Source organism: Diceros bicornis, chromosome 14 (assembly GCF_020826845.1).
Source record: "Diceros bicornis minor isolate mBicDic1 chromosome 14, mDicBic1.mat.cur, whole genome shotgun sequence".
Lineage (NCBI taxonomy): Eukaryota > Metazoa > Chordata > Mammalia > Perissodactyla > Rhinocerotidae > Diceros > Diceros bicornis.
Window position 1 is genome coordinate 10177557 of NC_080753.1, and position 27896 is coordinate 10205452.

General features: G+C 39.1%; 1 protein-coding gene across 1 annotated transcript; it reads left to right on the forward strand.

The window, feature by feature from the left end:
• RAB23 (RAB23, member RAS oncogene family) lies at positions 1-27706 on the forward strand. Its single transcript, XM_058554094.1, has 7 exons — positions 1-240; positions 6307-6526; positions 8440-8525; positions 19848-20004; positions 21855-21937; positions 23084-23173; positions 25252-27706. Exons 2-7 carry the CDS (start codon positions 6372-6374, stop codon positions 25389-25391), a joined length of 711 nt encoding a protein of 236 aa, XP_058410077.1. The 5' UTR covers positions 1-240; positions 6307-6371; the 3' UTR covers positions 25392-27706.
• The last annotated feature ends 190 nt before the right edge of the window (positions 27707-27896 follow it).

Below are 27896 nucleotides of genomic sequence, written 5' to 3' on the forward strand. Positions count from 1 at the left end.
AGGGGCGTCGAGTCTCCCGCCACCCCCGGCGGAGCTGCCGCTGAGTCGCTTGTTCGGAGCCCTGCTGCCAATAAAGTTCATTAAAAATTCGGAGTCCTTCTGAAAAGAGCGAGAGCGGGCGCGAGCCGCCGGGCGGCCCCGCCGGGGGAGCTGGCGCGCCGGGAGGCGGCGGCGGCGGCGGTTGCGCCGCGACCAGGAGGAGCCGGTCGCCGGGCGGCGGGTCCGCGGCGGGCGGGGACGGTGAGTAGCGGCTGGCGCCGCGGGGCGGCGGGGTGCGCTCAGCGCCGCTCCAGGGCTGATGGCTCCTGCGGCTCCGCGGGGCGGGAGCCGCCTCTGCCCGGGGGCCCGGCGTGCGCCGTCCCCCGGGACTGGGGAGGGGCGTCGGGCGGGGGCCTCCGGGCCCGGGCTCCCCTCCCCCGGCCGAGCGCCCGCCCCCCGCCTCCGAGCGCGGAGCCCGAGTTCCAGCCGGAGGAGTGGGCGGCGGCGCCCGCCCGCGCCCCCTGCCAGCTCCCGGCGGGCCGCTCGCCCTGGGGCTGGCTCCCTGGAATTGCCCCTTGGGCGGGAAGGAGCGGGGCGAGCGCCCGGCTTCTCGCCTCCCCCAACCCGCAGATGGGGAGGGGGCCCCCCAGGCCGGCGAGATACCAACAAGGGGCGCCCAGTGCCCGGGTTAGGTGTGAGGGGGAAGAGGGTCCCACGCTCTCCTCTGGCCTTCAGACCCGGTTCCTCCCTGCGGCGGGGCCCCCTCCTTACCCAGGGCCCCACCCTCCCCTAGTTTTTTGCTCGGAGACTGCTAGAATATGAATGAGCCTGACGGCACTATTTCATTGACACTGGCTCCCACGGAATTACGTTACTCGGAGATCCGAGGAGCCGTCGGCAGCTCCCAGGCATAGGGACCTGAGGGGGTGTGTGTGACAGAGGGGTAACTTCACATCAGGATCTAGTGAAGTGACAGTAGAGTCTGAAAAGGGATATTTACTTCTCTGCGTTTTATATAACTCCTAACAGCTTCTAGATAACTTCATTGAGCCCAAGAAGTTTTTCGGTGAATTTTTATAAATATAATGCTACCTGTACTAAGTACAGGCTGTTCCTGTTCTAATTTATTAGACTGCACTGGTTGGCAAGATCTTTAAAATTAAATTTGGGGAAAAGAGCATTTATGTAAAGTGTTACTGTCAAGCTTTTTAATTATCGTACTCAGAATTATGCTTATTTTCTAAGAACTTAATTGTTTTGATATGTTTCTTTAGATCTATAGAGTGGTGGGTGATCATCGCAAGTCAGACTGCCGGTGTTAAAATCTGATTCCACTTTTTTCTTTAAATTTTATTATTTTTTAAATTATCATATGGTAAAATTGACTTTGTGGGGAGTGTGCAGTTCTGTGAATTTTAGATTCGTGTGACGACCAGGACAATCAGCCTATAGAACAGTTCTATCACCTCCAAGAAACTCACGCTATCCTTTTATATCCTTCCTCTTAGCGCTAGCTAACCGCTGGCAATTACTGATCTTTTCCAGAACGTCATATAAATGGAATCATACAATATGTAACCTTTTGATGCTGACTTCTTTCACTCAGCATAATGCCTTTGAGATTCCTCCAAGTTGTTGCATGTAGCAACAATTTCTTCTTTTTTTATTGCTGAGCAGTATTCCATTAGATGGATGTGCCACAGTTTGTTTATGCATCCGCCCACTGAGGGACAGTTGGATTGTTTACAGGTTGTGGTGATTACGATTAGAGCTGCTGTAAACATTCATGTACAGGTTTTTGTGGGAACATAAGTTTTCATTTCTCTAGGGTGTTGCTAGGAGTGGGATTGCAGGGTCATATAAAGTATGTCTAACTTGATAAGAAGCTGTCACACTGATTTCCACAGTGGCTGTATCATTTCACATTCTCACCAGCAGGGTGTGAGAGACCAGTTGCTCCACATCCTACCTTGCACTTCGTATGGTCAGTATTTTAAATTTAGCCCTTCTAATAGGCATGTAATGGTATCTTGTGGCTTTAATGTGTCTTTATCTCATGGCTAAAGATGTTGACTATCTTTTCATGTGCTTATCTGACATGTTTAATCTTTGGTCAGTATCTGGCCAAGAGTTTTGCCCATTTTTTAGTTGGGTTGTTTGCCTTCTTGTGTTGAGTTTTGAGGGTTCTTCATATGTTCTGGATACAAGTTATTTGTTAGATAAGTGTTTTGCAAATATTTTCTTGCAGTCATTCTTTTACAGGTGCCTTTCCCAGAGCAAATGTTTTTAATTTTGAAGAAGTCTAATTTATCAATTTTTCCTTTTGTGGATCTTTGGTATCATGTCTAAGAACTCTGCCTAACCCAGGTTAAGAAGATTTTCACCTTCTTTTTTTTTTTTTTTTTTAAAGGCAACATGTTTATTTTATTTATTTATTTATTTATTTCCCCCCCCCCCCCCAAAGCCCCAGTAGATAGTTGTATGTCATAGCTGCACATCCTTCTAGTTGCTGCATGTGGGACGTGGCCTCAGCATGGCCAGAGAAGCGGTGCGTCGGTGCACGCCCGGGATCCGAACCCAGGCCGCCAGTAGCGGAGCAGGCACACTCAACCACTAAGCCACGAGGCCGGCCCCATCACCTTCTAAAAGTTTTCTTCTAGATGGTATAGTTTTACTTTTAGATCTGTGATCCATTTTGAAATATTTGTATAAGGTGTGACGTGAAGGTTTCCTTTTTTGCATATGAATGTCCAGTTGTTCCATCACTGTTTGTTGAAAAGATTGTCTTTTCTCCATTGAGTTGTTTTTGCACCTTTGTCAAAAATTAATTGGCTGTATTTGTATGGGTCTATTTTTGGACCCTTTCTTCTGTTCCATTGATTTATGTATCTTTCTCTTTGCCAGTATCACACTTTCATGATTTGTGTAGCTTTATAGTGTGTTAAAATCGGGTGGTATGATTTCCTTCAATTCTTTTTCAAAATTGTTTCAGCTATTCTGGTTCCTTTACCTTTCCGTATAAAGTTTAGAATCAGCTTGTCTCTAACTCAAAACATCCTGCTAGTAGTTTGGAATTGCATTAAACAATAGATCAGTTTGGGGAGAGTTGCTGTTTTTTACTTGCTTGAGTCTTCCAATCTATGAACATGATATGTGTTTCCATTTATTTAGGTCTTTGTTTCATTAGTGTTTTGTAGTTTTCAGGACACAGATCCTGTACATGTTTTGTTAGATTTATACCAAAGTATTTAATTTTTCTGGAACTGTTGTAAATGTTTTAAAATTTTTGGTTTCAAATTGTTCATTCTTAGGATATAGATGCACAATTTAGTATTGTGCGTTGCTCTTGTGTCCTGTGTCCTTACTAAACTCACTTATTCCAGGATTTTTTTCTGGGGGGGGATTCCTTGGAGTTTTCTACACAATCATGTCATCTGTCAATAGAGACAGTTTTATTTCCTTTTTCCCTAATCTGTAAGTGTTTTATTTATTTTTGTTGTCTTTTGCCTTGGCTACGACTTTGTGTGTGATGAATGAGAGTAGTGAGAGTGGACTCAGTCTAAGGGGGAAAGCAGTCCGTCTTTCAGAGTTAAATATGATGTTAGTTGTGGAGTTTTTTAATAGATGCCATTTATCAGGGTGAAGAAGTTCTCTTCTGTTTCTAGTTTGCTGAGAGTTTTTCTCACAAACGGATGCTGAATTTTGTCAGATATTTCCTCTGCCTCAATTGACACGTGATGTGGTTTTTCTTCTTTACTCTGTTAATATAGTGGATTACGTTGATTCATTTTTGAGTGTTGAACCAGCCTTGCATTCTCAGAATAAAGCCCACTTGGTCCTGGTTATTCTTTATATATATATTGCTGGATTCAATTTACTAATATTTTGTTGAGGATTTTTGTGTTTGTGTTCATGAGGAGATGTTTGTGTAGTTTTCTTTTCTGTATTGTCTTTATGTGGTGTTGGTATCAAGATAATGCTGGCTTTGTAAAAGAAGTTGGGAAGCATTTCCTCCTGTTCTGTATTCTGGAAGAGATTGTGTATCATTGGTGTTAATTCTTGAAAAGTTTAGTAGAATTCTCCAGTGAAAGCACCTGAGCCTGGAGATTTCTTTTTGAGTTTTTAAGTTACAAATTCAGTTTCCTTAATAATTAAGGCTATTCACATTGTCTGTTTCATATTGGGTGAGTTGTTGAAGTTAATGCTTTTCAAGGAATTGGTCCATTTCATCTAAGTTGTCAAATTTATGTGTGTAGAGTTGTTTGTTGTGTTGTCAGTTGAGTCTGCACAGTCTGTAGTGATAGCCCCTATTTCATTCCTGATCCTGGTAGTTTGTCTTTTCTCTTTCTTCTGTTTGTCAATTTTTTTGCTCTTTTCAAAACACCAGGTTTTGTTTCATAATTTTCTCAATTTTTCTGTTTTCAGTTTCATTGATTTCTGCTCTTATCTTTATTATTTCCATCCTTTTCCTTGCTTTGGGTTTATTTTGCTCTTTTCTAGTTTCTTGAGGTGGGAGCTTATATTATTGATTTGAGACTTTTCTTCTTTTGTAAGGTAAGCCTTTAGTGCTGTAAATTTTCCCTCTCAGCACTTCATTAGATGTGTCTCACAAATTTTGACATGTTGCATTTTCATTTTCGTTCAATTATTTTTTTCAATTTCTCTCGAGTTTCTTATTTGGCCCACGGATTGTTTAGAAGTCTGTGTTTTTAGTTTCCAAGTGTTGGGAGATTTTCCTATTATCTTTCTGTTACTGATTTCTAGTTTGATTTCATTGTGGTCCCATTATTTTGAGTTTGTTGAGGCTTGTTTTATGGCCTAGAATATGTTCTATCTTGGTATATTTTCAGTGGCTGCTTGAAAAGAAGTATATTCTGCTGTTGTTGTGTGGACAGTTCTATAAATGTTGATTAGATTCTGATAGTTTTATTGTGTTCTTAGAATTTCATTTTGTTTTATGTGTAGGTTTTTGAGTATATCTGTTTGTGTAACTTTAGTGGTTGCTCTGGGTGTTACATTATATGTATGTAATTTATCACAGTCTCTTGATGTCAGCATTTTACCAGTTCACATGAAGTATAGAAACCTTACCTCCCTTTATATCCTTTTATCTCTCCCATTTATAATTAATTGTCTTAAATATTTTCTCTACATATATTGAAAACTACATTGGACAGTGTTATGATTTTTGTCTCGACTGCCAAACGTAATTTAGAACGCTCAAGAGAAGTCTGTTGTATTTACCCGTGTTTTTGCTCTTACTATGTCCTTTTTTCTGTTCTGATAGTCTAAGTTTTTTTTTTTTTTTTAATCATCTACTTATGTCTGAGGTGGAGACCTGGAGCCTATACTTTAACAGGTGCTCCTAGATGATTCTTAGGATCATGCAAGTTTGAATCCCTAGGGACAATTACTGAGAGTCCATTAGGGACAAAGAAAAGACTGTTCTTTACATTTCAGACTTGTTTTGTGTAGTGGTTATATAGATGGATTTTCAGTTAAGGTAGCTGGAATATAACAGTTAAGTAGGCAGGAACTTAACTAGTAATTTTAAGAAGAAATTGACTTTCTGTTCTTTTCAGTCTGAAAGGCAAACAGTGCAGATTCTGTGACTTTCATTGTACAATAGCTGTAACTAGTCTGAGACTAGAGAAAGAACGTGTGGTATAAGCTTATTTGTAGAGGGCTCACTGTAACCTGAGCACTGAAGCCCGTAACAAAGAGCCCAGTGCTGTCACACGGTTGTACGTTATTACACACAACCTTTCTTGGGGGTGCTTTTCTAGGGACATCAGTTATTCCTTGTGAGGTTGAAAAGCAGTTTCCTTAGATTTTGTATTTGTTGCCCGTTTGGTGTTAACTATAGAGCATTTATTATATTGTATAAAACTACCATTTATGAATGCTTAACTTTGACTCTACTCAGTGCTTTATATGTATCATTGATCAACAGTCCTGTGAAGTAAATATCCTCAGGAAATTGAAGCTTAAAGAGGTTAAGCAGTAACTTCACTAACAGCACAGAACTAGGAAATGGCAACTTGAAATCAGGCTGCAGCTAACACCCTTAGTCTCTATGGAACGTAGGACTAGGTAATCTAGGCGTTTATTGATACCTGGATTGTGCTATTGATAAGGATTCAAAAATGAATGATGTTATTTTCCCTTCTTTCAAAGAATTTACATTATCTAAACAGGGTGGGGAGGGGGCCTCCATCATGGAAACAAATTCTTTCAATACAGTATAATTATTTCTTGATAAAACAATTGTAGCTTATTTTGTACAATTTTTATGTCATGAAAAAATAATTTTATTTTAAACCTCAGATTTGAGAGAGAAGATCTGATCACCTGCAATTAAAGTTGGTACAGAAACCTTTTCAACTCCAAAAATGTTGGAGGAAGATATGGAAGTGGCCATCAAGATGGTGGTTGTAGGGAATGGAGCAGTTGGAAAATCAAGTATGATTCAGCGATATTGCAAAGGCATTTTTACAAAAGACTACAAGAAAACCATTGGAGTTGATTTTTTGGAGCGACAAATCCAGTATGTACTTGGCCATTTTATCCCCTCGGTTTTGATTTGTGAACTGTATCCAAGACTTTCCTCAGAATGCTAGTAACTAATGACAGTGTAGGCCAGGGTTAGGCATCTAGTGGTAGTGGCCCAGGGGACGGTGGTGATCTTCACTTGCTCAGTCCTGTGTGTAGCTTTGTCCTGCTCTTTTGCCCCTGTTCCTCTCTCATGTTTTTTTCTTTTTTTCCTATTCCCCTCCCCCTCCCCCTTTTCTTGCTTCTATCTGTTTTATATTTATTGGTGGCACCTTGGGCACTTCTAAAACACAAACTGATGCTTGACTGTAATGGGATTTCCATCCACTATTTATTTGGAAGGAAAGTTACCTGTCTCTCAGAATAGTTTTCATTTCATATATTACGGGATCCTTTTGTTTAGAATGTCTCTTCTCCTTTTGAAACTGGGCAAGACTGTGTAGAAGTTAAAGAATTAATAATTTTTTTTTACTTTAAGGAAATAAGAGAAAGCAGATTTGGGAGGATTAAATACTCCTATGAAAAGGAAATCTTATTTCAGGAAATCCAATTGGATACTGAAACGCATCAGAGCAACACTTTTGTCGTTAGTCCTGAGAACTTTTGAGGATATTTTAAGGACAGGAGACAAACTAAAATATATTACAGAAACAAGTAACGTTAAACCAATCTGACCTAACTAGCCCAGACATTAGCATCAAAGACGGTTGTGTTCATTCTTTTAAAGATTGTTGAAGTTCTAATCTGTATTCTGTTACCTTCTTTTTTTTTAACACTTCTGTATTTGCTTCCTTTCTTAGATATTTTAAGAGGATTCATTTTAAGTCTTGATGTTTATTTTTTGTACTTGTTATCTGAACCAAATTAATATTTTAAGTATACAGTTGATCCTCATTATTCATAGATTCGTATTTGCAAATTAACCTATTTGCTAAAATTTATTTGTAACCCCAGAATCAGTACTCTCAGTGCTTTGGTTATCGTTTGTGGACATGCACAGAGCAGCAGAAAATTTGAGGCACCCTGCACGTACGTTCCCAGCTTAGGTCGAACAAGGCGACCCTTTTCCCTCTTGTTTCCTCTCTCATACCACAAACAAGTGTTCTTTTTGTGTTCTATTTTTGTGCTTTTTGTTAGTGACTTTGCTGTTTAAGATGGCTCCCACACACAGTACTGAAGTGCTGTCTAGTGTTCCCAAGTGCAAGAAGGCTGGGACGTGCCTTACAGAGAAAATTTATGTGTTAGATAAGGCAGTTCAGTGTTGATGAATTAACAATAAATATTAAACCAGGTGTCTTTGTAGAAAAGCACACCTAAAACAAGGTTGTGTATTTATTGGTGGATGAAAACATAACCAGGGGCTTGCAGGAACCTAGCCCTGTGTTTCCCCAGGAGCATGGTTCAGTACTCGCTAATTCCGTGTCTGCAGTGACTTTATAGAACATAACTCCTGTGAATAAGACAATGGATTGCATGACAAAATAGAATAAATTTTTGAGTTAAAGGGCAAGAACACAGGTAAGCTGCTTCTTTCTTACTCTTATTCCATCGCTTGTGCACCAGCACCCCTTAGAATGTGCAGTGAGGGGAGAGGGGCACTGACCTAAGGGAACCCCCTTTCCCAGTCCTGCTGGTCTCAGAGCCACCACTGTCTGTGACTGTTGTCGGAGGAAGAACATGATAGGTGAATCCAAACCATGTGTCAAGTTACAGCTTTGGGGGAGTGTCTTTCCACCTTTCCTTCACTGTGGGTAACGGTATCAACATTCAAGAGTACTCAGACTTTTTCAGAATGAAGCTGACAGTGTAGTTTTAGTACCTCCAGGTTTGAAAAATAAAAATATACACAAAGCTATATTGCTAAAGACATTTCCCTTACATATGAAATACATCCATCTCTTGTTTCAGAGTTAATGATGAAGATGTCAGATTAATGTTATGGGATACGGCAGGTCAAGAGGAATTTGATGCAATAACAAAGGCCTACTATCGAGGTAAACTGTAGGATTTACTTTTTTGTTTGGGCGTATTCTTTTGGCTAAACAAAGAACTTTGCTTTTTTTGTTTCCATAGAAAAGTTTCTCTTTAAGAATAGTTAAAATAATTTCAGAGTATTTTTTTAACCCCAGGTCATTCTTCTTCTAAAGATCTCGTTGAGTGGTAAATAATACTTCGTACTGTAGACAGTTGGTCTCTGCCTTAGAATTACATGTCTCATATAGTCGTTCCCAGACTGAATCAGTCAGAAACTGTTAAATGCCTGCTTTTGACTCCAAGGAAGTGACTGCATAGTCAGAGAACAAAAACTAACATGAAAAAATAAACCCCTGCAAATAAGAGGACGTTTTGTTACAACACATGAAATGGTGTTGGTAAAGCCTTCCCAGCACCGTCGGAGTTCAGAGACGGTGTGAGACACGTGTGAAAAGAAGGAACCACAACTACAGGATTTGAGGCTCTAACATAGGGGATCAAATTACTCAAGAAAAGCTTAGATTTCCAAACGCAACTTAAAGTTTCCGTTAACATTTTCCTATAAAATTTTGTTCTTTTCTTTGGAATTTTGAACAGCATTTGCAGTGTTTCTCGGCCTCACTGCCAGTGGTGATTGTAATGAGAGAGCAGGATAACTGAAAGCTTGATCTGGTCATGTCAATCAGGTGTCATTATAGCCTGGAGACGCCAAGTAAATATTAACTGATAGTTCATGTCAACAAGTGTTTAGTCCTCTGCATTTCTCAGAGGCTGTGGGAGACAGAAAGGCACATTTGACATACAAATTGGTCCCTCTGTGACATCTCCCCTTCTCCGAACTTTTCACTTTCTTGCTGTAACTAAAACTTGATTGTTTCCTAAAGATACTGCTTCCCCTGCAACTCTCTCAAGTGGTGATCTTGTTACCCACATCCCCCTATCCTCATATTCTTTAAGACCTGAAGGATGTCGGGCAGGGGCATGTCTTCTGTGTTTCCTATTGCTGCTTCCAAACCGTTCCTCTTCCTTCTTCTTCGAAAACCTCAGCACCTGGAAAGCCCAAGTCCTGAGTCTTTTCCCTCCCACTAACCCCCTCGTGGTTGCCAAGGTCCATCAATTTCCTTCACGCCTCCTTCCTTGACAACATTGGCATCTGTCTAGTTTTCCTTTCCACAGTTGTTCAGATTATACTTTCTGTAAATTGAGCCTGTTGTTCATTTGCTTGTCCTTCTCAAGGCCAGTAATTTTTTCGCCACCTCTCGATCTCAACCTCTGTAGTGTCCTACTCTCTGACCACCACTTCCTGTGATTCCAGCTTGCTGACAGTAATACCCACACTCTGTTCTTGAACCCATCCAAGTCTGCTGCTCACTGACCTACCCTTTTTTACTGTGACCTTCTGCATGGCTTTCTCTTCTTCCTCAGCTTGGTTTTTCCAGTCCTGTAAACATTTCCTTGTAAACACCCTTAACTCCCTGCCCTTTGCTCTCTGCATAATACTTGCACAGCAAAATACCCAACCCAATTAAACCCAAGTATCCGCCTGTTCTGTATGTGCGTCCAAGCCCCTGGACCTTATTAGAGAATATTAGACAGAACCATTCTGACTGAACTTTGACGTGAAGATCACTGAACTTGAGTGAGTACTAAGTGCTGCCAGACAGTCTGCATATGCTGCTGTACTGAAGTCTCCTTGCATTTTCCAAAAGAGCTCTGTTGTCTTCTCTTGCCTTCACCTTCAGGACCCTTTCCTCCTCCCCACTCTCAGCTGATGTCCTTGCTTCATTCTTCTTTCAGAAAATAGATACAATCAGATGGAAACGCTTCCTTCTCGTTACCAGATCACTTCCTTGGTTAAGACTCTCGAGTCACTTGCTCTTGCTGGAGCAAGAAGTCCAGGCATTTTAGCCTGGCGTCCTTGTCTGGCCTCGTCTCCTGTTGTACTGACTCTTGAGAAATCCCCGCCTTATTTCTTTCCCTTATACACTGTGCCTGGAATGCTTTCTTGTCCCGTTTGGTCTTTCTACTAAGCTTTTACCTTAAAGTCTAACTTATAAATCTGTGAAACCTCTGACCCCTACATCTAAAAATGTTAGTCACTTTCTTTTGACCTACTTCTGTACATTTATGCATTTATCACACTATGTAATGTTTGCATATTTATCTTTCCTAATACATTGTGAGTTCCTTGAGATTACTTATCCTTATGAAAAGTTGTGAGTTTTTTGGTCTTTGTCTCCCCAGCCATTCGCACAGTACCTGTTGGCTAAAGTGAATTCAATTGCCCTTTAGGAGGCAGTATCATTTTGGTTAATTTTTTTAAAAAAGTGAAATTCTGGATACATTCCACAGCCTCATTTTACTTATCAGATTTTGCAAGTTCATAGTCTAAGTTACAGATGAAAATATTAACATACCTTTATAAACATTATTTTATTTAAAGGTATTTGTTCTCTAGACTGAGAGCCTCAAGAGAGCAGGATTGTATCTGTCTTATTTGTGGATGCCCCATGCCTGCTTCTCAAGACTTGAAGGCTCATGCAACAAATGTATATTGAATCTTGAATGGCTGTTATGTTTTAGGCACATAACAGGCATTGTGAATCTTGCCCCAGTTTCTTTATCTTGGCCTGTGCTTATATTCATGTATTAACATTTTTTGGAAGTATATCTGAGACGTTTCCTTAAAGGTAATGCTTTTTCACATCTTAAATCTCTTTTTCTTTTTCTCTTTTTTAATCCACTCATTAGTACCATAGAGCTTAAAACACCTTCTATCTTAGTAAGTAGAGGGATAGCATTCAATACTAAACAGTCCTGAAGACCAGAGATATGGGGGCAGTAATGAATTATTTGTTCAAAGTCTCATTCAACCTCCTCCCTTAGAAGACACTGCTTTAATGAAACTGAAATAATAGTTGTATATAATGGAAATTATTCTACTTCTTCATGGAGGTCTTAACTTCTTTGATATGTCACCTTATACAACTTGAGAGGGAATATATGTATGTCCTGGATCATCTGAGAAGCAGTATTTGAAAATACTGAATAGGTGTATTGAAATAGCAGTGTACCAGTATACTTCTCTTGAAGAAACCTATATATATAAAAGTTTTACTTGACAATACTAATGAATTTTTGTTACAGTTTCATATAAACACATAAACTTTTCTACTTTATACAGAATTTTCCACTGATTTTAAGTAGCTTGCTACCTAGTTTATTTGCAAATTTATACCTATATTATATAAAATATATATACTTGAGGAATAGGATGAATTCAAACATCTTGTTTTTTCCACTTTTGAAAATGTGGGATTTATTGTAATAATGGCAACTGAGATCTAATGAAAACATAATTTCACTAACATATAAGCAACCAAACAAGTTATCTTTCTAAATCCCTACCAAGGAAGCTTGACTTCCACTGCCTGCTCTAAGAAAACATTTCAGTTCCTTGAGAAACTAAGAGAGGTACACCCCTCAGGTGTCATCCTAATAGCACTACCACCAGTTACCGCTCACTCCATTTGCTGTGTCCTGAAAGGCTTCGCGTCCACAACGCTTTGATTGTCACTTCCCTGTGGATGCCAGTTTGGATCTTGAGCACCTGTATCATGGTGTGAGATGGGAGTTAGGTTCTAACTACCCAAAGCTCTTCTTAGAATAGATGGTATTTTTATCAAATTATGAATTTCTTCAGCATTGATGCTGTTGGTTAACAGGTCCTAAATGTACCTTTTGTTTTTGAGGAAAGGTTATTTGTATTTTTTGAGTGGGGTTATTACCACCACAGCCCCCTCACACACAGGAAAAAATAAAGCAAACAAAAAACTTAGATGGAAACACCAAAAAGTAGTGGAATTACATGAGATTTTCATTATTTTCTTGTTACCTGTCTAGCTTTTTTGCTTTCTAAATTCTCTGCCTGAAATATATGTTCTTTTTGTGAGGAAAAAAATGGTTGTGTTATTTCTTTTTAAGCTTTTGACAATTTGATATGACAGTATTACTTTTTAACCAGTATAGTTATTTTTGGAGAATGTATTTACCATTGTGTATCTATAAGTTAAAAAGGCAAAATTGTGTGAGTATAAAATGATCTCAAAGTTTAATTTTAAAAATTGCAGAACTGGTCAAATGGGGAAAATGATTTGATTTGTATATAAATAAAAAGAAGATGTTGGAACCATATAGTTAAGTAGATCATTTGTGTCCTTGATTTGAAAGAAAAAAAGACCAGGTAGCTAAGAATATTTTAATTTTCCTCTGTCGTTGAGGTATTAATGCTTTCTCTAGTTTTTGCCGTAAGCCTATGTCCAACGTTATTACCTTTCAGTTTTTTTTTATTTGGCTCATCAGTTTGTTGTGTACTTTGTATTATAGTTGAGTACTTTTGAGGTGTCCACAGAACATACTGTTTCTCTTTAATATGTCTACAAAGACCATTCTTTGCCAGAAGGCAAAAAGAGAACCCATAATTATCAGTATTTACATCTTAATTTACTATGGGTGATGTTTAAATTACTTTCCACTGTGTTTCATTTGGACTGAAAGGCTTTAAATAGCTTTTGTCCCTGTATTTAACATTTTAACTTAAAGTGATCTTAAGCACATAGATGTCTTTTGAAAGCTTATCTTAAAATGCAACTCTTTTTAGCCAACTGTGTTAAAATAGCACAGAGGGTGGGATGCTGAGACAGGCCTTCAGTTTCAGCTTCTTGTTTTTCCAAGCTGTAGGAATAAACATGTATCACGACACAATTTGAATTAAGAAACCAACAGTGACAGTTACACATAAATTTGAGAAATGGCATAGTGAACATTCTTTTAGGCTTTCCTTTGGGGTTCCATCAGAATGCTTTTGGTTGCTGACAACAGAAAAGCAATTTCAAACTGGCTTAAACCACAAAGGTTTATTGACTTGTTTCATATAAAAGTTTGGAAGTAGTATAGCTTTCATTTGTGGTGTGTTCCAACTGTAACCTCATTGATTCCCCTGGCCTGCCTGCCTCCCTCCCTGTGTGGGGGTCCCCCTCAGGCTGATTTTCCTCTTGGTTGCAAGATTGCTGCCATTAGCAGTGGGAGCCACGTGCTTTGTTCACATGTTGACAAGAGAGGGTTACTTCCTACAACAGTGCATCAAAAGCCCTCAGCTTTTATCTGATTAGACCACCCTTGAGCATATTGCAGTCAGCAGTTGGAGGAATGTGATTATCCTAATGGGCTGGGTGCTGCCTCCAGAGCAAAGAGTAGGTTTAGCCTGCCTTAACCACTTGGCTACTATACAATGGAGGAGAGGTGTTCTCTGGAAAGGAGAGGAACTGGATGCCAGCTAGGCAACCAGGTAGTATCCGCTACTAATATAGATTCAGATGATGATATAATTAAATAGAAATAGAGACTAGGAAGAGAAGGTAAGGGCTGGGAAGAAGAGTTAAATAAGATATAGATTTAGTGATAGAAACACTATGCTTTATAAAAATATGACTTACTGATTTATGTCCTAGAAGTATATTATTCAAGATGCATAAAAATTTAAAAATTAAAATTTTAAAAAGAAAAATTTTATCATAATTCATTTAAAAGACCTATTATATCAGAAACCATTGCTCAACGGCGTTATTATGTTGTTGGAATACTGGCTTAGTTGTACAGTGAGACATGTTGAAACATGACCTCAATTGTAAATAGGTTAGAACGGAGCACAGATCATAGGAGGAAGCCTTTTGGGATCCCAAATGACTCCTCTTAAACTCGTAAGTTCACCCTGGGCAGTAGAAACCGTGCTTAGTTAGTACACAAAGTTATATACAACGTTAAATAGATTTTCATTATAGTTTTTTATGGTGATTTGGTTCTGAGACAAAAATGCTTCTCACTGGCGGTATGTGGAAATGAGGCTACAGACTTGAGACCTGTTTTCTGAGATTTTGCACATAAATAGAAGGAAACCCTTATCTTATTTTTCTAAAAAGTACTTTCTTTTACAAACATACGTGAATGTAAATTGTTGGAAATGAAATAGCTTTGGACAAGAAGGAAGTGTCCGATTGTAAATGCAAGAATTAAGGGCAACAGAACTAGACTATGCAAGAGTCTCAGATTTATTTATTTTGAAATTGTGTGAGCGTGGAATCTGCGATAGGTTGTTCATTGAATAATAGTGTGTGCTTTAGATTATATGGAGTGTCAAAAAGAATAAGGACAAGCATTTTAAGTCCAGAGTAATTTCTATAATAGTGTATAAAGCCGTGTGTTTCTCTTTGGCCTTGGCCTGTGTCAGATTTTATGCTGTGTACTCCAGAGCAGTGTTTCTTACACTTCAATGTGCACATGAACCCCTGGGGAGCTCGTTAAAATGCAGACTCCAATTCAGTAGACCTGTGGGTGGCTCTGTGATTCTGCGTTTCCACAAGCTCCCAGGTGACACTGATGCTGGTCCTCAGCCACATGCAGAACAAGTCTAGAGACCACCTTGTAGGGTTTTTCAGTGATTTGAGGACAGAATTACTCTCTACACATTGTGTGTCTTGGGGAGTATTTTCTGAAGTGCCTTCAGAAATAGTAACTTTTTTTGAATGATCTTCTTAATTAGGAATAAATATTTGCTATTGGTGATCTTATAATTGACGCCAAAAACTTCTTCAGACTCTGTATTCCTGATGTGTGGATAAGTGGGGTAGTGTACTGTTAGAAGGGATTCATTTGTGGGTGGTTTACTGTTAGCTGTGATGAAGAAGTAACTTTCCAAACAGTGTGATCCGCAGGGTAGGTAGTATCGAAGGAAGATTGAATGGGAGGAAAATAAAGGTCTTTTTAAAATATAGGGATAGGAAACACTAACTGCCTTTAAATATTAGGTTAAGTATGTCCAAATGACTGCAACAGAGAAATTAAAAACATGATTAATTTTCCTAAAGATGACATACCAACAACTTGAGGTCAAAGGGAGAAAAAGAACGGATAATAGTGTAGGGTCACTTTTGAATTAAGAATATTTAAAGTAATTGGTATGATGAACAGGCACAGCTTATGAATTTACCAAAATGCAACTTCCGTTTCAGTCTCTGACTGTCCCTTCACATTTGATTAGGCAGGAGGAGGAGAAGTCCTTTCCTTGACCCTAAATGAACACTCCCCGCGGCTCATGTCTTTTCTAGGCACTCTCAAGTACTTTTTCTCAACTGCCTCAGAGTTATTTCTAGTCATAAACTTGATAGTCTCACCCTGGTGATTAGAATAGTAGTCCTGTGTAGTAATCAAAACTCCAAATGTAATTTAGCATTAAATCTCCTGTCCTCTGGGGTTTCGGCAGGCCAGTCCTTGTGGTCTGGAAAGGGAATGTTGGTTGCGTCCCTCCCTATCCCAGTGTCTTCCCTAGCTTGCTAGAGATGTTTCTTCTTTCTCCTGGGTCAGGCCTAGGAGAGAGGGAGTTGGGAGGCAGGAGCTCGGTGGCAGGTGCTATTGTCTGATGTTAGGCCCTCTGGATGGCAGATGTTTACAGATGCTTCTTTCTCTAGGTTTCATCCTGGATTCCTCCGGGGTTCCCAGCTTTGGGGATATTTCTTCTGGGCAAACGTGGACTTGGTTCTGGCAGTTGCTCAGCTCCTTTGTGGGAGTCAAGCATTCCACCTCCATCTTCCCTTACACCACGCTCCCATCACTTGCCAGGTGGCCCTATTTGACGTGATATAAAATGCCCCCATGCTGGCTGCTCTTGTGGTTCACCTCTGCCCGTATGAAATTTGTGGGCATTCTTTGTCTTGCCGTCGGTGGGAGCACAGTTACTTCCCAGATGCATTTCGCATGTTGTTGTCTGTTGGTCCTGCCTTTCCCTTCCTCCCAACCACTGCCTCTTGCTCAGGCTTGAATCAGGGCACCATCAGTCCAGAGTGTCCCCCAGTTGCTGGGGACACACGTCATGTTCCGTGAGTGGTCTTGCTGAAGTCACTTCTTCCAGGCTGAGGTAAGGAGGTAATGGCAGTACTCCCCATCCCACCCCACCTTCCTGAAAGAGAGAGAACACTTGGAGTGGGCAATACTTTCTCTAAAGAAATTCTTTACAAATCCCCTTCCTTCCCCATCTTCTCAATTCTTAAAAAAAAAAAAATTCTGGAAGTGCTTGAGGAAGTTCCAGAATTGTATAACAGATTTGTAGCCATTTCCTGTGTAAATTCTGCAGATAGTGATCTATCTTGCACACCTTTTGGAATCTGGTATTTGTTATCTGTTTTATTGGTACCTTAGTCAAAATTTTGTTGAAAGAGTCCTCTTTTAACTTTTTTTAATGTATATTAGAAAGGGCTTTTTTTTTTTTTTTTAACTTTTTAGGGTTTTCCTAAACATAAAAGAACCATCACGTATCACAATTTGACAGATTATTTTATCTCTATGGATAGATAATAATATTTAGTTAGGGGAAATTAAAACGAGTAGTTGCCCAACATTTGTCAAAATTATTATAACCATAAATTAATCCAGGTCGTCTGTTTTTTTTTCATTTTGGTAGTACATTTAGGTTGAACAAGATGAGGTGGTTTCAGCATCCCCTCTGAAGGCTTAGTCTCGGGTGACCCATCTGCTTCAGAGATTGTGTACCATTCTTTCAGGAGATTGCAGTTACTCTTGTTATGACTTATTTCTGTCACCTTAGTTCAGGTTTTATATTTTCTGTAGTTCTTTCTCTTTTTTTAGAATTTTCTTTCCTCCTTGACATTGGATGAATCTACTTTTCTCCTGTGGTTTAGTACTCACACGTTCTCTCTCTATGTTACGGGATTGCCTTTAACTTACAACACTTTCTTAGTTTGAGCCTCTCCCCCAGCACACACGCAGAGCAGTTCTTAGCACAGCTGAGTGGGAGTGGTTTATTTGGGAGGTGATCCCAGGAAGTAGCGAGACTAGGGAAAGAAGGGAGAACAACCTGTAGAGGATGCATTAATGAGCTAGTTATTACTGTAGGCAAGTGAGGACGAATCCCTGTGAGGAACTATGTAGACTCGCCTCAGGATGGTCCCACCAAAGTGTGACTGAGGTATTTATTCTATCCCTCATGAGCTGAAGCTCCCTCCAGAGGCATCAGTTCCCCCTAAATGATACTCTAAACCAAGAGTCCTTCTGAAGCATCAGAAAAAGCCCTGAGGCAGAAAAGCAGAGAGCCCCCTGCAGCATATTCTGGGTAGGATCTTGGCACCAGGCAGGAACTGTCCCCCAGCTGCCGTGAAACCAGGGGCTGAGGGATGAGGGACAAGGGATGAGCGCAGGGCCTCGGGTGTCTGCCACACATGTGTCTGTTCACTGACCTCCCTTGATTTCTTCAACATACCAATATTCCATCTTCCTCCTCTCGGACAGGCCCTTTAGCAAAGTCCCGCCTTCCTTTGGTCTCTCCCCACTCAGTCCCCCCTAAATAATTATGGTGTCATTATTGTCACTGGCTAATTGCCGCAAGGACCTCAAGGGTGGGTTCAGAAGCATTTAACTGTTTAAGAGATGCAATCACCAACCACCCTGAACCAGACCAGGTGTCACCACAAGAGCGAGGCCTATGACCTTTGCCTCATTTTAGTGCTAAGGTCTCTCTGGCAGGAGCTTAGGCCTTATGACCGTAACCTGCAGTGTGTGTGGAAGCGCTTTTCCAGCTGAGCCTGCGCAAGCGAATGCCCACCTCTCCCTTTTGAATATTCACTCCCCATCCGGAATAAAAGGCCCCTGCTGTCCCATGCTCAGGGATGCCATGACTTTGGAAATGATTCTGCATGGCCTCCTATTTGCTGCAAATAACTTCTCTGTGTGACAGCTGCTTCCAGTTGAGTCTGTAACTCATCAGAAGGCGAACCCACTTTTTGTTCAGTAACGTTATGACATATTTCTTTTGTCCTTTGATCCTTGATTGTTTAAACCATGCTGTGCTTTTCTTAGTTAAGCGTTCCTCCTGCTTGTGTCTCTGGCATCATCTGCTTAGGGTTTTTTTTTCTGTATTTTGGGTTTTTTTAAGTGTCTAAGACCTTGTATACCTGAAAATACCCTATTGGGCCCTCAAATTTAAATGACAATTGACTGGGTATAAAATTCTGGGTTTAAGCTAACAAATAGAGTTTCATAAGAACAGTTTCTTAAAGTATGATTAAATAATGTTTTATTTGTAGTTTAAGTAATACTAGAGTTCAAGTAAATATAAATTTATTTACCAATACACTAGTGTGATCTCTTCAGTTTTATTTCTCTTTAAATTCTGAGAAAGTCTCAGGGTCTCTCCCCAACCCCTGAATTTTGTATAATTAATTTAATTTATTCTTGAGTTAAACCTGTTCTGGAGTAGGGAAGCTTTTCCCAGGTGAAGCTTCTGCTTTTGCAGTACCAGTGATCTGCTGCTTTTCTCTTTCATTACGCGCTCTTTTGCTTTCCACAGTATCTCCTCTGGGAGTACACACACCTCTTTGGCCTTAGAGTCTTAGCCCAGGTATGTGTGTCTTGAGTCTCAGTAGGAAACTCTTAGACCTGAGGGATCTGGAAGGAAGGAGTAGTGGGGAGAAATCCTGCCGTGACAAGTCCTCTTGACCTTGGGATGGTTCTCCCTGGTCGAGCACACACCTCCCTTTGTCACCAGGCTGCCTGATTCAAGCTGATTCAACAGCTAATCATTTGTAAAAGGACTTCTTCCAGAAGGTTGCCGCTTATTTTCCATCTTAGATATTATCTACCTAATGTGATAGTTGATAGTTAAAATATTGTCAGTGAGTGTATAGTATGGCTATTAGCAGTTGAACAGGGTCAAAAACTAAATTAAACTTTTTCCTCTCTATTATGTATATGTTTTTGACTTTCGGCACAGGTTCTTAAATTATATTCCTTAGCATCACTGGTATTCTCCTAAAATAAAGTAATGTAGATTTTTTGTAAAAAAGAATGAGAAAATTGATGATTTTTTTCCTCATAGATCTTTCTTAAATGTGCTAAAAGAAAATGAGAAGCAAGTGACAAATATTAACAGGAAGAACTTGGCAACAGCCTATCCTTCCTGCTCAGTTTATGATTCTCTCCAGCTCTTATCATGTGATTAAGTAGGTACATGAGTATTTGGTGGAGTTCCGAAAACAGTGTGTATAGCTTTGAGGGAACTTTGACACTTGTACAAGTTTGAGAACCACTGTTCTTAGTAAAAATTGGTTCTTTAAATTAGAAAATAAAGTTTATATGTTAAAAAATAAGCAGAGTGTTACAAACATGAGTTCAACATTGTTTACATAAAAATTGTTTTGAATAGGCAGAAGTTGCCCTCACCCTGCATCGGATTGTTTCCTTAGTGTAAATAACGCTTTTGTCTTGTGACCTCACAGGAGCCCAGGCTTGTGTGCTTGTATTTTCCACCACAGACAGGGAATCTTTTGAAGCAATTTCCAGTTGGAGAGAGAAAGTAGTGGCCGAAGTCGGAGACGTGCCAACTGTCCTTGTACAAAACAAGATTGATCTCTTGGATGATTCTTGTATAAAGAAGTAAGACGGCTACTTTTGAAGGGGTGGTGGCAATTCTATAAAGTGAAGACCTATTTTAATTTTTGCATAAACTTGCAAACTTTAGGAAAGTTTTTATAAAGGATGCTTTATAATTAAAATTTCTGTGTGATTGGTTTGGGTTAAAAAAAGTTCACACTGAATCATAAGTAGAGAAAATTAAAGGAATAAATTTGAAAGCCCTTTTAAAAGGAATTCCAGTCTTAGGTCCTTGCACACAAATCCAATTCTTCATGTTAAGTCAAATCTAGGTATAGTAAGAATGTTAAGAAAAACATACTTAGATGTTTTAATATCTAGAGTAAGTAGCTATACTATGTTGATGAGTTTACCTGGATAAATAGTTGAGATTTCATATCGTTTTGTATATTCAGAACGATTATGCTCAAATTTGTGAACAGAGTTTAGCATCCAGACAATTTCTGTCTATAAGTATTTGCTCATTGCATTGTTAACATTTTGCTAGCTTTGAAAAGCTAGCAAATTTTTACCTTATTTTTTAATATGTTCTTAATATTAGTTATTTGTTGCCATATAACAAATTAGCCCCAAAGTGAGGGGCTTAAATCAACAAGTATTCATTATTTCACAGTTTCTGTGAATCGGGAATTTGGAATTGGCTTAGCCGGGTGGTTCTGGTTCAGAGTTTTTTATGAGGTTGCAGTCAAGATGTCACCTAGGCCTGTAGTCATGTACAGGCTTGGCTGGGGCTGGAGGGTCTGCTTCCAGGATGGTTCCCTCACTTGGCTGTTGGCAGGAGGCCTTAGTTCCTTGCCATGTAGACCTCTCCCTAGTGGTGTCTGAGTGTCTTCACAACATGGCAGCTGGCTTCCCCCAACCAGGTGATCCAAGAGAGAGCAAAGCGGACACTCTGTCCCTTATGACCTAGTCCCAGAAGTCACATACTGTCACTTCTGCTGTATATTATTGATGACACAGACCAACCTTGATTACAATGTGGAAGGAGATTACACAAGACCGGGGGTGGGCAGGGGTTTAGAATCATTGGGAACCATTTTAGAGCATAGCTACTACAGTCTCAATAAAACTAAAATTAGGAGTCCACTCTTGTAGACACAATCATTAATATACTGCCTTTGGCTTTGGCAGCAAAGTAGTTTCATAGCCAGTAAGAGTAAAGTAAGTACAGTCAGCCCTCCGTATCTCTGGGTTCCACATCCTCGGAATCAGCCAACCTCGGATCAAAAGGCCTATCATGGTTGCGTCTGTACTGAACATGAACAGACTTTTTTTCGTGTCGTTGTTCCCTAAACAGTACAGTATAACAACTATTTACATAGCATGTACATTGTATTAGGTATTATAACTAATCTAGAGATGATTTAAAGTATACGGGAGGATGCGTGTAGGTTACATGGAAGTACTGTGCCATTTTATATAAGAGACTTGAGCATCCGTGTATTTTGATACCCCCAGGGATCCTGGAACGAATCCTCCGAGGATATCAAGGAGTGACTGTAATGCAGTATAAGATTTTCAGGATGTAATTAAATTCAAATGTTTTTAAAAACAGAAGAGAGAAAATTAAAGTATTATACAAAGAAAAGTGATATTTAGTCATTTTAAGGCTAGAGTTTAGTGACTTCATAGCAAAGTGTCTGGTCCCAGTTACAGTGATAATGGTTGGTGTTTATCCCCCGAGAGTAGTGAAAACTCAACATCCTGTGTGAGCACTGAGAACGCAGCTTTCCGCTGCTCTGGAAGGTCTCCCCTCCCCTCCACAAGCTGTTTTCAGTAAATGTGATAGCAGTGATTCTTTAAAACAAGCTCTCAGAAAGTACCTTGTAAGCGTTTTCTTGCTTGCTGTCCAGCGAGGAAGCTGAGGCTCTCGCCAGAAGGTTGAAGCTGAGGTTCTACAGGGCGTCGGTGAAGGAGGACCTCAACGTGAACGAAGGTAAACCGCCTTTGCAAAACAGTTAACAGCACAAGTGTGTTTCATTCTTCTTATGCTTTTTCTATTGTGTTGTATAGAAATGAGAACAGAATTTTCTCAGCGTCACCTGTCAGTAAGTAAAATTTACAGGCATGTGATGTTCCTTTGAGTTCAAGTCCTTAACTGTTTACTGATCACTTTGAATACTGGTTACTCTGCAAAACTCTGGGGGGGTTTTGTTTTGTTTTTTATCTTTAAAAATATATATTTAGGGGCCAGCCCCGTGGCTTAGCAGTTAAGTGCGCGTGCTCTGCTACTTGTGGCCCGGGTTCGGGTCCCGGGCGTGCACCGACACACCGCTTGTCCAGCCATGCTGAGGCCGCGTCCCACACACAGCAACTAGAGGGATGGGCAACTATGACGTACAACTATCTACTGGGGCTTGGGGGAGAAAAAGGGGGAGAAAAAAAGGAGGAGGATTGACAATAGATGTTAGCTCCCGGCTGGTCTTCCTCAGCAAAAAGAGGATGATTGGCATGGATGTTAGCTCAGGGCTGATCTTCCTCACAAAAATATATATATAAAAACTGTGTATGTGTGAATGTGTATGCATGTATGTTTTCCATGCAGACCTTTTAGAACTCCACAGTAGTGGATATTCCACTAGGTAGTTCCAGTGACCTTAATTTGTTTATTAATATTTCCTAGTTGAAGAAAGTGAGATTAGAGAAAGATGATTGTTATTTTTCTCATTCCAGAAGTGCTACTTGTTTTGTTAAATTGCACCTCAGTTGTTGGTCCGGTGTCTTCTGGATAGTTTTTTTCACCTGAAGAATGGAGACACCTTTTCAAGACTGCGTCATTTAGTATCGCTGAGTATCAATCACTGTTCAAGTACTTACAACTAAAGAGTGGAGGAACTAAAGAGTTATTTCGTTCCTTTACTAGTAAAATGCCACTATATATTTATCAGTGTTACCAGTGTACTTAGGGAATGCTCAAATAATTTTTAAAAGTTTAATTTTTTCAATTACATTGTATACTTCTAACTTAATTTTAAATTTGCTTAGTAAGTGCAAATATTATAGTAAGTGATGTGAAATAACAGATATTACATGCATAAATTATACTGACCTGGTAGGGTTTTTGTTTTTGCTTTTATTCTAGTTTTTAAATATTTGGCTGAAAAATATCTTCAAAAACTCAAACAAATAGCTGAGGATCCAGAATTAATGCATTCAAGTAGTAACAAAATTGGTAAGTTCCCAAGAAGTTTTAGTCCTTGTTTACCCGGCACATTTATTCTCCATTCATTATTATCATATTTACTATTTTTTTAAATACAATATATGCTCATTTCTTTAAGAAATGTGATCAGAAAGTATCAGATCAGTGATTATTAAACTTAGGAGTATCAAGCCTCTTATTAAAAGGTATTTTGAGTTTAAAGATTTTTTTAACTATTGAATTTTCTAAACCCATTTGCTGTATTAAGACCGCAGAGATAAAGGCTTTATCTAAAGGTCTGACCTTTATGTAAAGGACCTTTCACACTTGGTCTTCTGACTCCATACTTACATTAGCTCCATACCTTTTCCCTCCTGCCACCTTGCTCATTACCTGTTATCGATATTTTTTTATGCTAAATGCCAGCAAAGTTCAGCATTGCCTAAAGGACAAGTGTGTTGTCTTCTCTTGCTTTTTGCTTTGACTTCCAGGAATATGAGAACCAAATGTTCTGTTTCTCAAGCTTCTGTGTAATCTCTTAAGGACTTCATATCTGTATTGCATCCCCCCTCGCTACAGACACAAACATGCACATCATTTTCTTGACCTGTTTTAACTTATATTTTTCCTTGGTTCTGGCTTCTTTTTTATTATTTTGCCATTTTTATTGCATGTGTTCCTACCATCAGACACCTCAAATGCTTTGCAAAACAAGAGGTCAGTGGTAATAAGCTTCCATCTGGTCTGGTCTCCTGGGCCCTGCTCTTGGCCTCTTGCCATCATCTGATTAAAGCCCTTTGATAGATTCTCATTATGGTACATTAAATGCAGGCTCTCTTCATTCCAACATTTCAAGACAGTTGTCCATCCTTCCTGTGCGGGGTCGTGCCCCACTGTTACGGATGTATGCTGATTACCGGTTCCACCAGAGGTCTTGCTCTTTCTTAAGCATGCCCAGTGCTGTCTTTCTTCTTCCTTTTTGCTCCTTTGGTTCTTCCACCAAGAATGACCTCCTTTTCCCATCTTCTGTCAAAGGAACTATTCATTCCTCAAGGACTATCTGGAAAGCTCTCTCAGCTGTGTATCTGGCTGAAGCCACAGCCTCCAAGCTTTTCTTCTAACCAAGCAAAAATCTAAGTCCAGGGCATTGCCGAGTCTCCAGTTTGTCCTTTGTTAGGAAGTAGATGTACCTGGTCCTTTGAACCATCTCTGGGATCTTGTGTTTCTTTTGTGACACTTGACGAATAGTGTCTTACAGCATTACTTACCACCTCACCTCACTTGTTAGATTGTAATCTTCTTGTGGGCAGGAATTGGTCTCAGTCATCTTTGTATTGCCGGTAGTGTCTCTGGCCCAGAGTTTTGTGTCTCATGGATGATAAATAGTTCATAAATTGGAGATTACATTGTAAGACCAGCACAGTTCAAAGAGGAAACTATAATCGTTAAAAGTTTTTCTTTAATTCGTCCCTTTTATCTGCTCATCACTTTGATGATTTGTAGCACATTTTGTTGTTGTTGGAAAATCCTACACTACTGCCAGCTTTTACATATGCAGTGTTTTTATTAATATAAAATCTTACAAATACTGTTGTTAGCTACAATCAGGGACTCTTGAGGAACGTATATGATGTAAAGTTAATAAGTGAAGTTATTAAAATTATCAAATTTACTGATTCCAAATTTTAAAAACAGATTGTTAGTGAAAAGATGCAGAACAGTGTATAGAGTATGTCACCATTTGGGTAGCAAAGGGGGGAGAAAAGAATATATATTCATTTTTGCTGACATATGCGTGAAGTATCCTGGGAAACTGGTATCATAGGAAATATCACAGGAAAACTGATAGAACACATGTGCCTTAGGGGAGGGAAACTGGCGATGAGGCCATTAGGGTGGAAGGGAGACTTCACTGTGGCCCCTTTTGTACCCTTTGAACTTTGAACCACGTGTATTGGCTATTAAAAATAAATGAAATCAAAACAAAAGCTGAAAATTGTAAATACTTGCAAATATTACTGATTTACTAAGAAGCTGGATGTACAGTCTGCAATAGGTAACCCTGAGGTGTATCAGTGTCAATCTCTGTTTTCCATCAATTTATACAGGTGTCTTTAATACATCTGGTGGCGGTCACTCGGGTCGGAATTCAAGTACCCTTAATGGTGGAGATGTCATCAATCTTAGACCCAACAAACAGAGGACCAAGAAAAACAGAAATCCTTTTAGCAGCTGTAGCATACCCTAAAACATTTTAGGGAGGAAAAAGATTGAGTTATATTGTGCAATTCAGTAAGAAATCCATTCAGCTGTCACGGTATGTTACAAGTGTTTTAGCAGACTTTGCACCTAATGGCTCTCTGAAAGTCGACAGACGTAAGTATTGTTCTGCGCTGCTTTTCAGAATGGAGTGAGATCTTTGGTAGACGAATTACTGCCCTGTGGACTCATTTTAATTTTTTTACATTAGACGAGGCTTCTCCTGTTTTTGAAGGCATGCTGTATAAGAAATGTCAAAAACAGGTTTTGCTGAATTTTAAATGCTGGAAAACATAAATGAAATGCCTAAATATATTGGTACAGATTTTAATATTATGGGTCAAGGGAAGATAGCAAGCATTCTTTTTCTGAAATCGGTCATCTAGCTTTTCTGGAAAATAGTATTGAATCCGAATACTTACAAAACAATAATATTGAAAGGTAAACCCTAAATCTTGCCAGACTGCATTAGTGTGTACTTTAGCAACGTTACTTGTGCAATATCTGTATAACGTAGAATGTGGAGGTATGCATGCAGATATCTGGTACTGAAATAAACTGCAAGGATGTGCAGTATTTAAGGGAACATAGAATCTAATTCATTGATTCATAAAACCATTTACACATAGTGTGTATGTTAAAAATTTTATTTTCAAATAAGAAATTCCAGACATATATTTTGCAAAAGGAGCTCAGATTTAAAAAGTGCTTTGTGCCAAAAATATCATACCTAATTTTTACAGTGCTTTACTATCAGAATTTATATTGTTTATAGTATCTTTTAAAAGCAGTTTTCCTCTCTGACAGAATAGATAAAAGAGGATTATAAATGATTTAATGCTAGAGCATCTCCCAGGTGAGACTTGTTGCAGATCTTTTTCGTACGTCCAACCGTAGGCGTGGTGACTACGATCCACAGCCCGTCTGCGGTTAGTCCCTGCGTCCCGTGAAGTGCGACGGTGCCTCTGGCACCTTTTGCTGCTGACTGAAAATGTAATTTTGAACTTTTAGGATTATACTAACAATTTTTAAAAATGCACAAGAGATGATCTTTTGTCTTAATCCACATTATGGATTTTATAATGCCTGCAATTCTAAAGCATCTTTTTGTTTACACATTTTTGTATGGTATTTTAAGATTATCACTTAAAAGTTTCTATAACCTTCGGTTTGTATAGCACTTTCTCAAGAGCTCTGTCAGCACCAAATACAAAAGAATTTCTTTTAAGAAATAATTTTGATATGTAATCATGTGGCAGAGCATAAATTTTCTGACTTGGGACAGTAGCTTTCCAACTAAGGTAATTGCATGAACTCTGTTAAAACTGATTATCATTCATCAGTGACTTTGTTTTTAACCCCTTGCAATATACCTGATTTTTACAGGCTTTCAAAATATGTAAAAATAACTTTTCTTGGAAAATGTCATAAAGTCATTTTTCATTATTTGTACTAAATGCATAATGTTTTATATATTCTTTTGTATGCTTTCTTTCTCTTTCTGTTTTTTTAAGTCTTCCATCTATACCATTCCCATCCCCCTGTCCAGATTAATGTTGAGAATGTAAGAGAAATTTCTGGGGCATGTCTTCATTAAGTGGTCGAGAGTGAATGTTTGCTTTTCATAATATTGAAATAATCTGGCATTATCTATTTCAAAGTAATATAAAATGTTTATTTTTATGTCACCAGTTGTCACTACTCCCATTGCTGGCAGTGGGATAGGTGTTGGGGAAAAAGCTCAGTTCCTAACAATGGAGACCTGCTAGTGATTCATCTTCCCTTTTCTACTCTCTGGAAAGTCTCTTTAATTTTTGCACAAAATATATTTTGCAGCAAGTAGTCTTATGGTCTTTGTAGCAGAAAAATCATGTTCTGTAATATGTTGTAGTTCTATTTCATATTAATTAAATGTGTGTGGGTAAAAGTTTGTTACTTTTCTATATAAAAAATGTAATCTCTGATGATGGTTGCAGTTCCCTTGATATTTGTGATATAATTTTACATAGTTATGTTCTTTTTTTCTTTTTACAATAACCCAAGAGAGATCTTTGTTACACATTTGAATTGTTAATTTGCACTTCTGTATTTTAAACCTAACCATAATTAGTCATTTTAAATAATTAAGTAGGCCTGAAAATCAGCCCACAAGTAATATGTTACTTTCTCTAATTAACTGTAAAACCTTCAAAATTGGCATTAATTTCCCCCCCAGAGATCCTTAAATCTTTTAAATGACTTGACTATTAATTTCTAATGAACCATGGGTGCTAGAGGAAAACGCGTCCAAGACTGCAGGATGCCGTGCATGGGGCTCTGGTGTCCTTGTGTACATTACAGCTCGTTGTTAGCACACAGACGCAGCTGTGGAGTAATCACCATATTTCAGGGTTCCTCAGGTTTCCTTGCCCTCTCTCAGTCTGCCTATCAAATTAAATATAGCATGCAGAATAGCCCATATAAGGCAATATAGGTAAATTACATAAATGGGCTA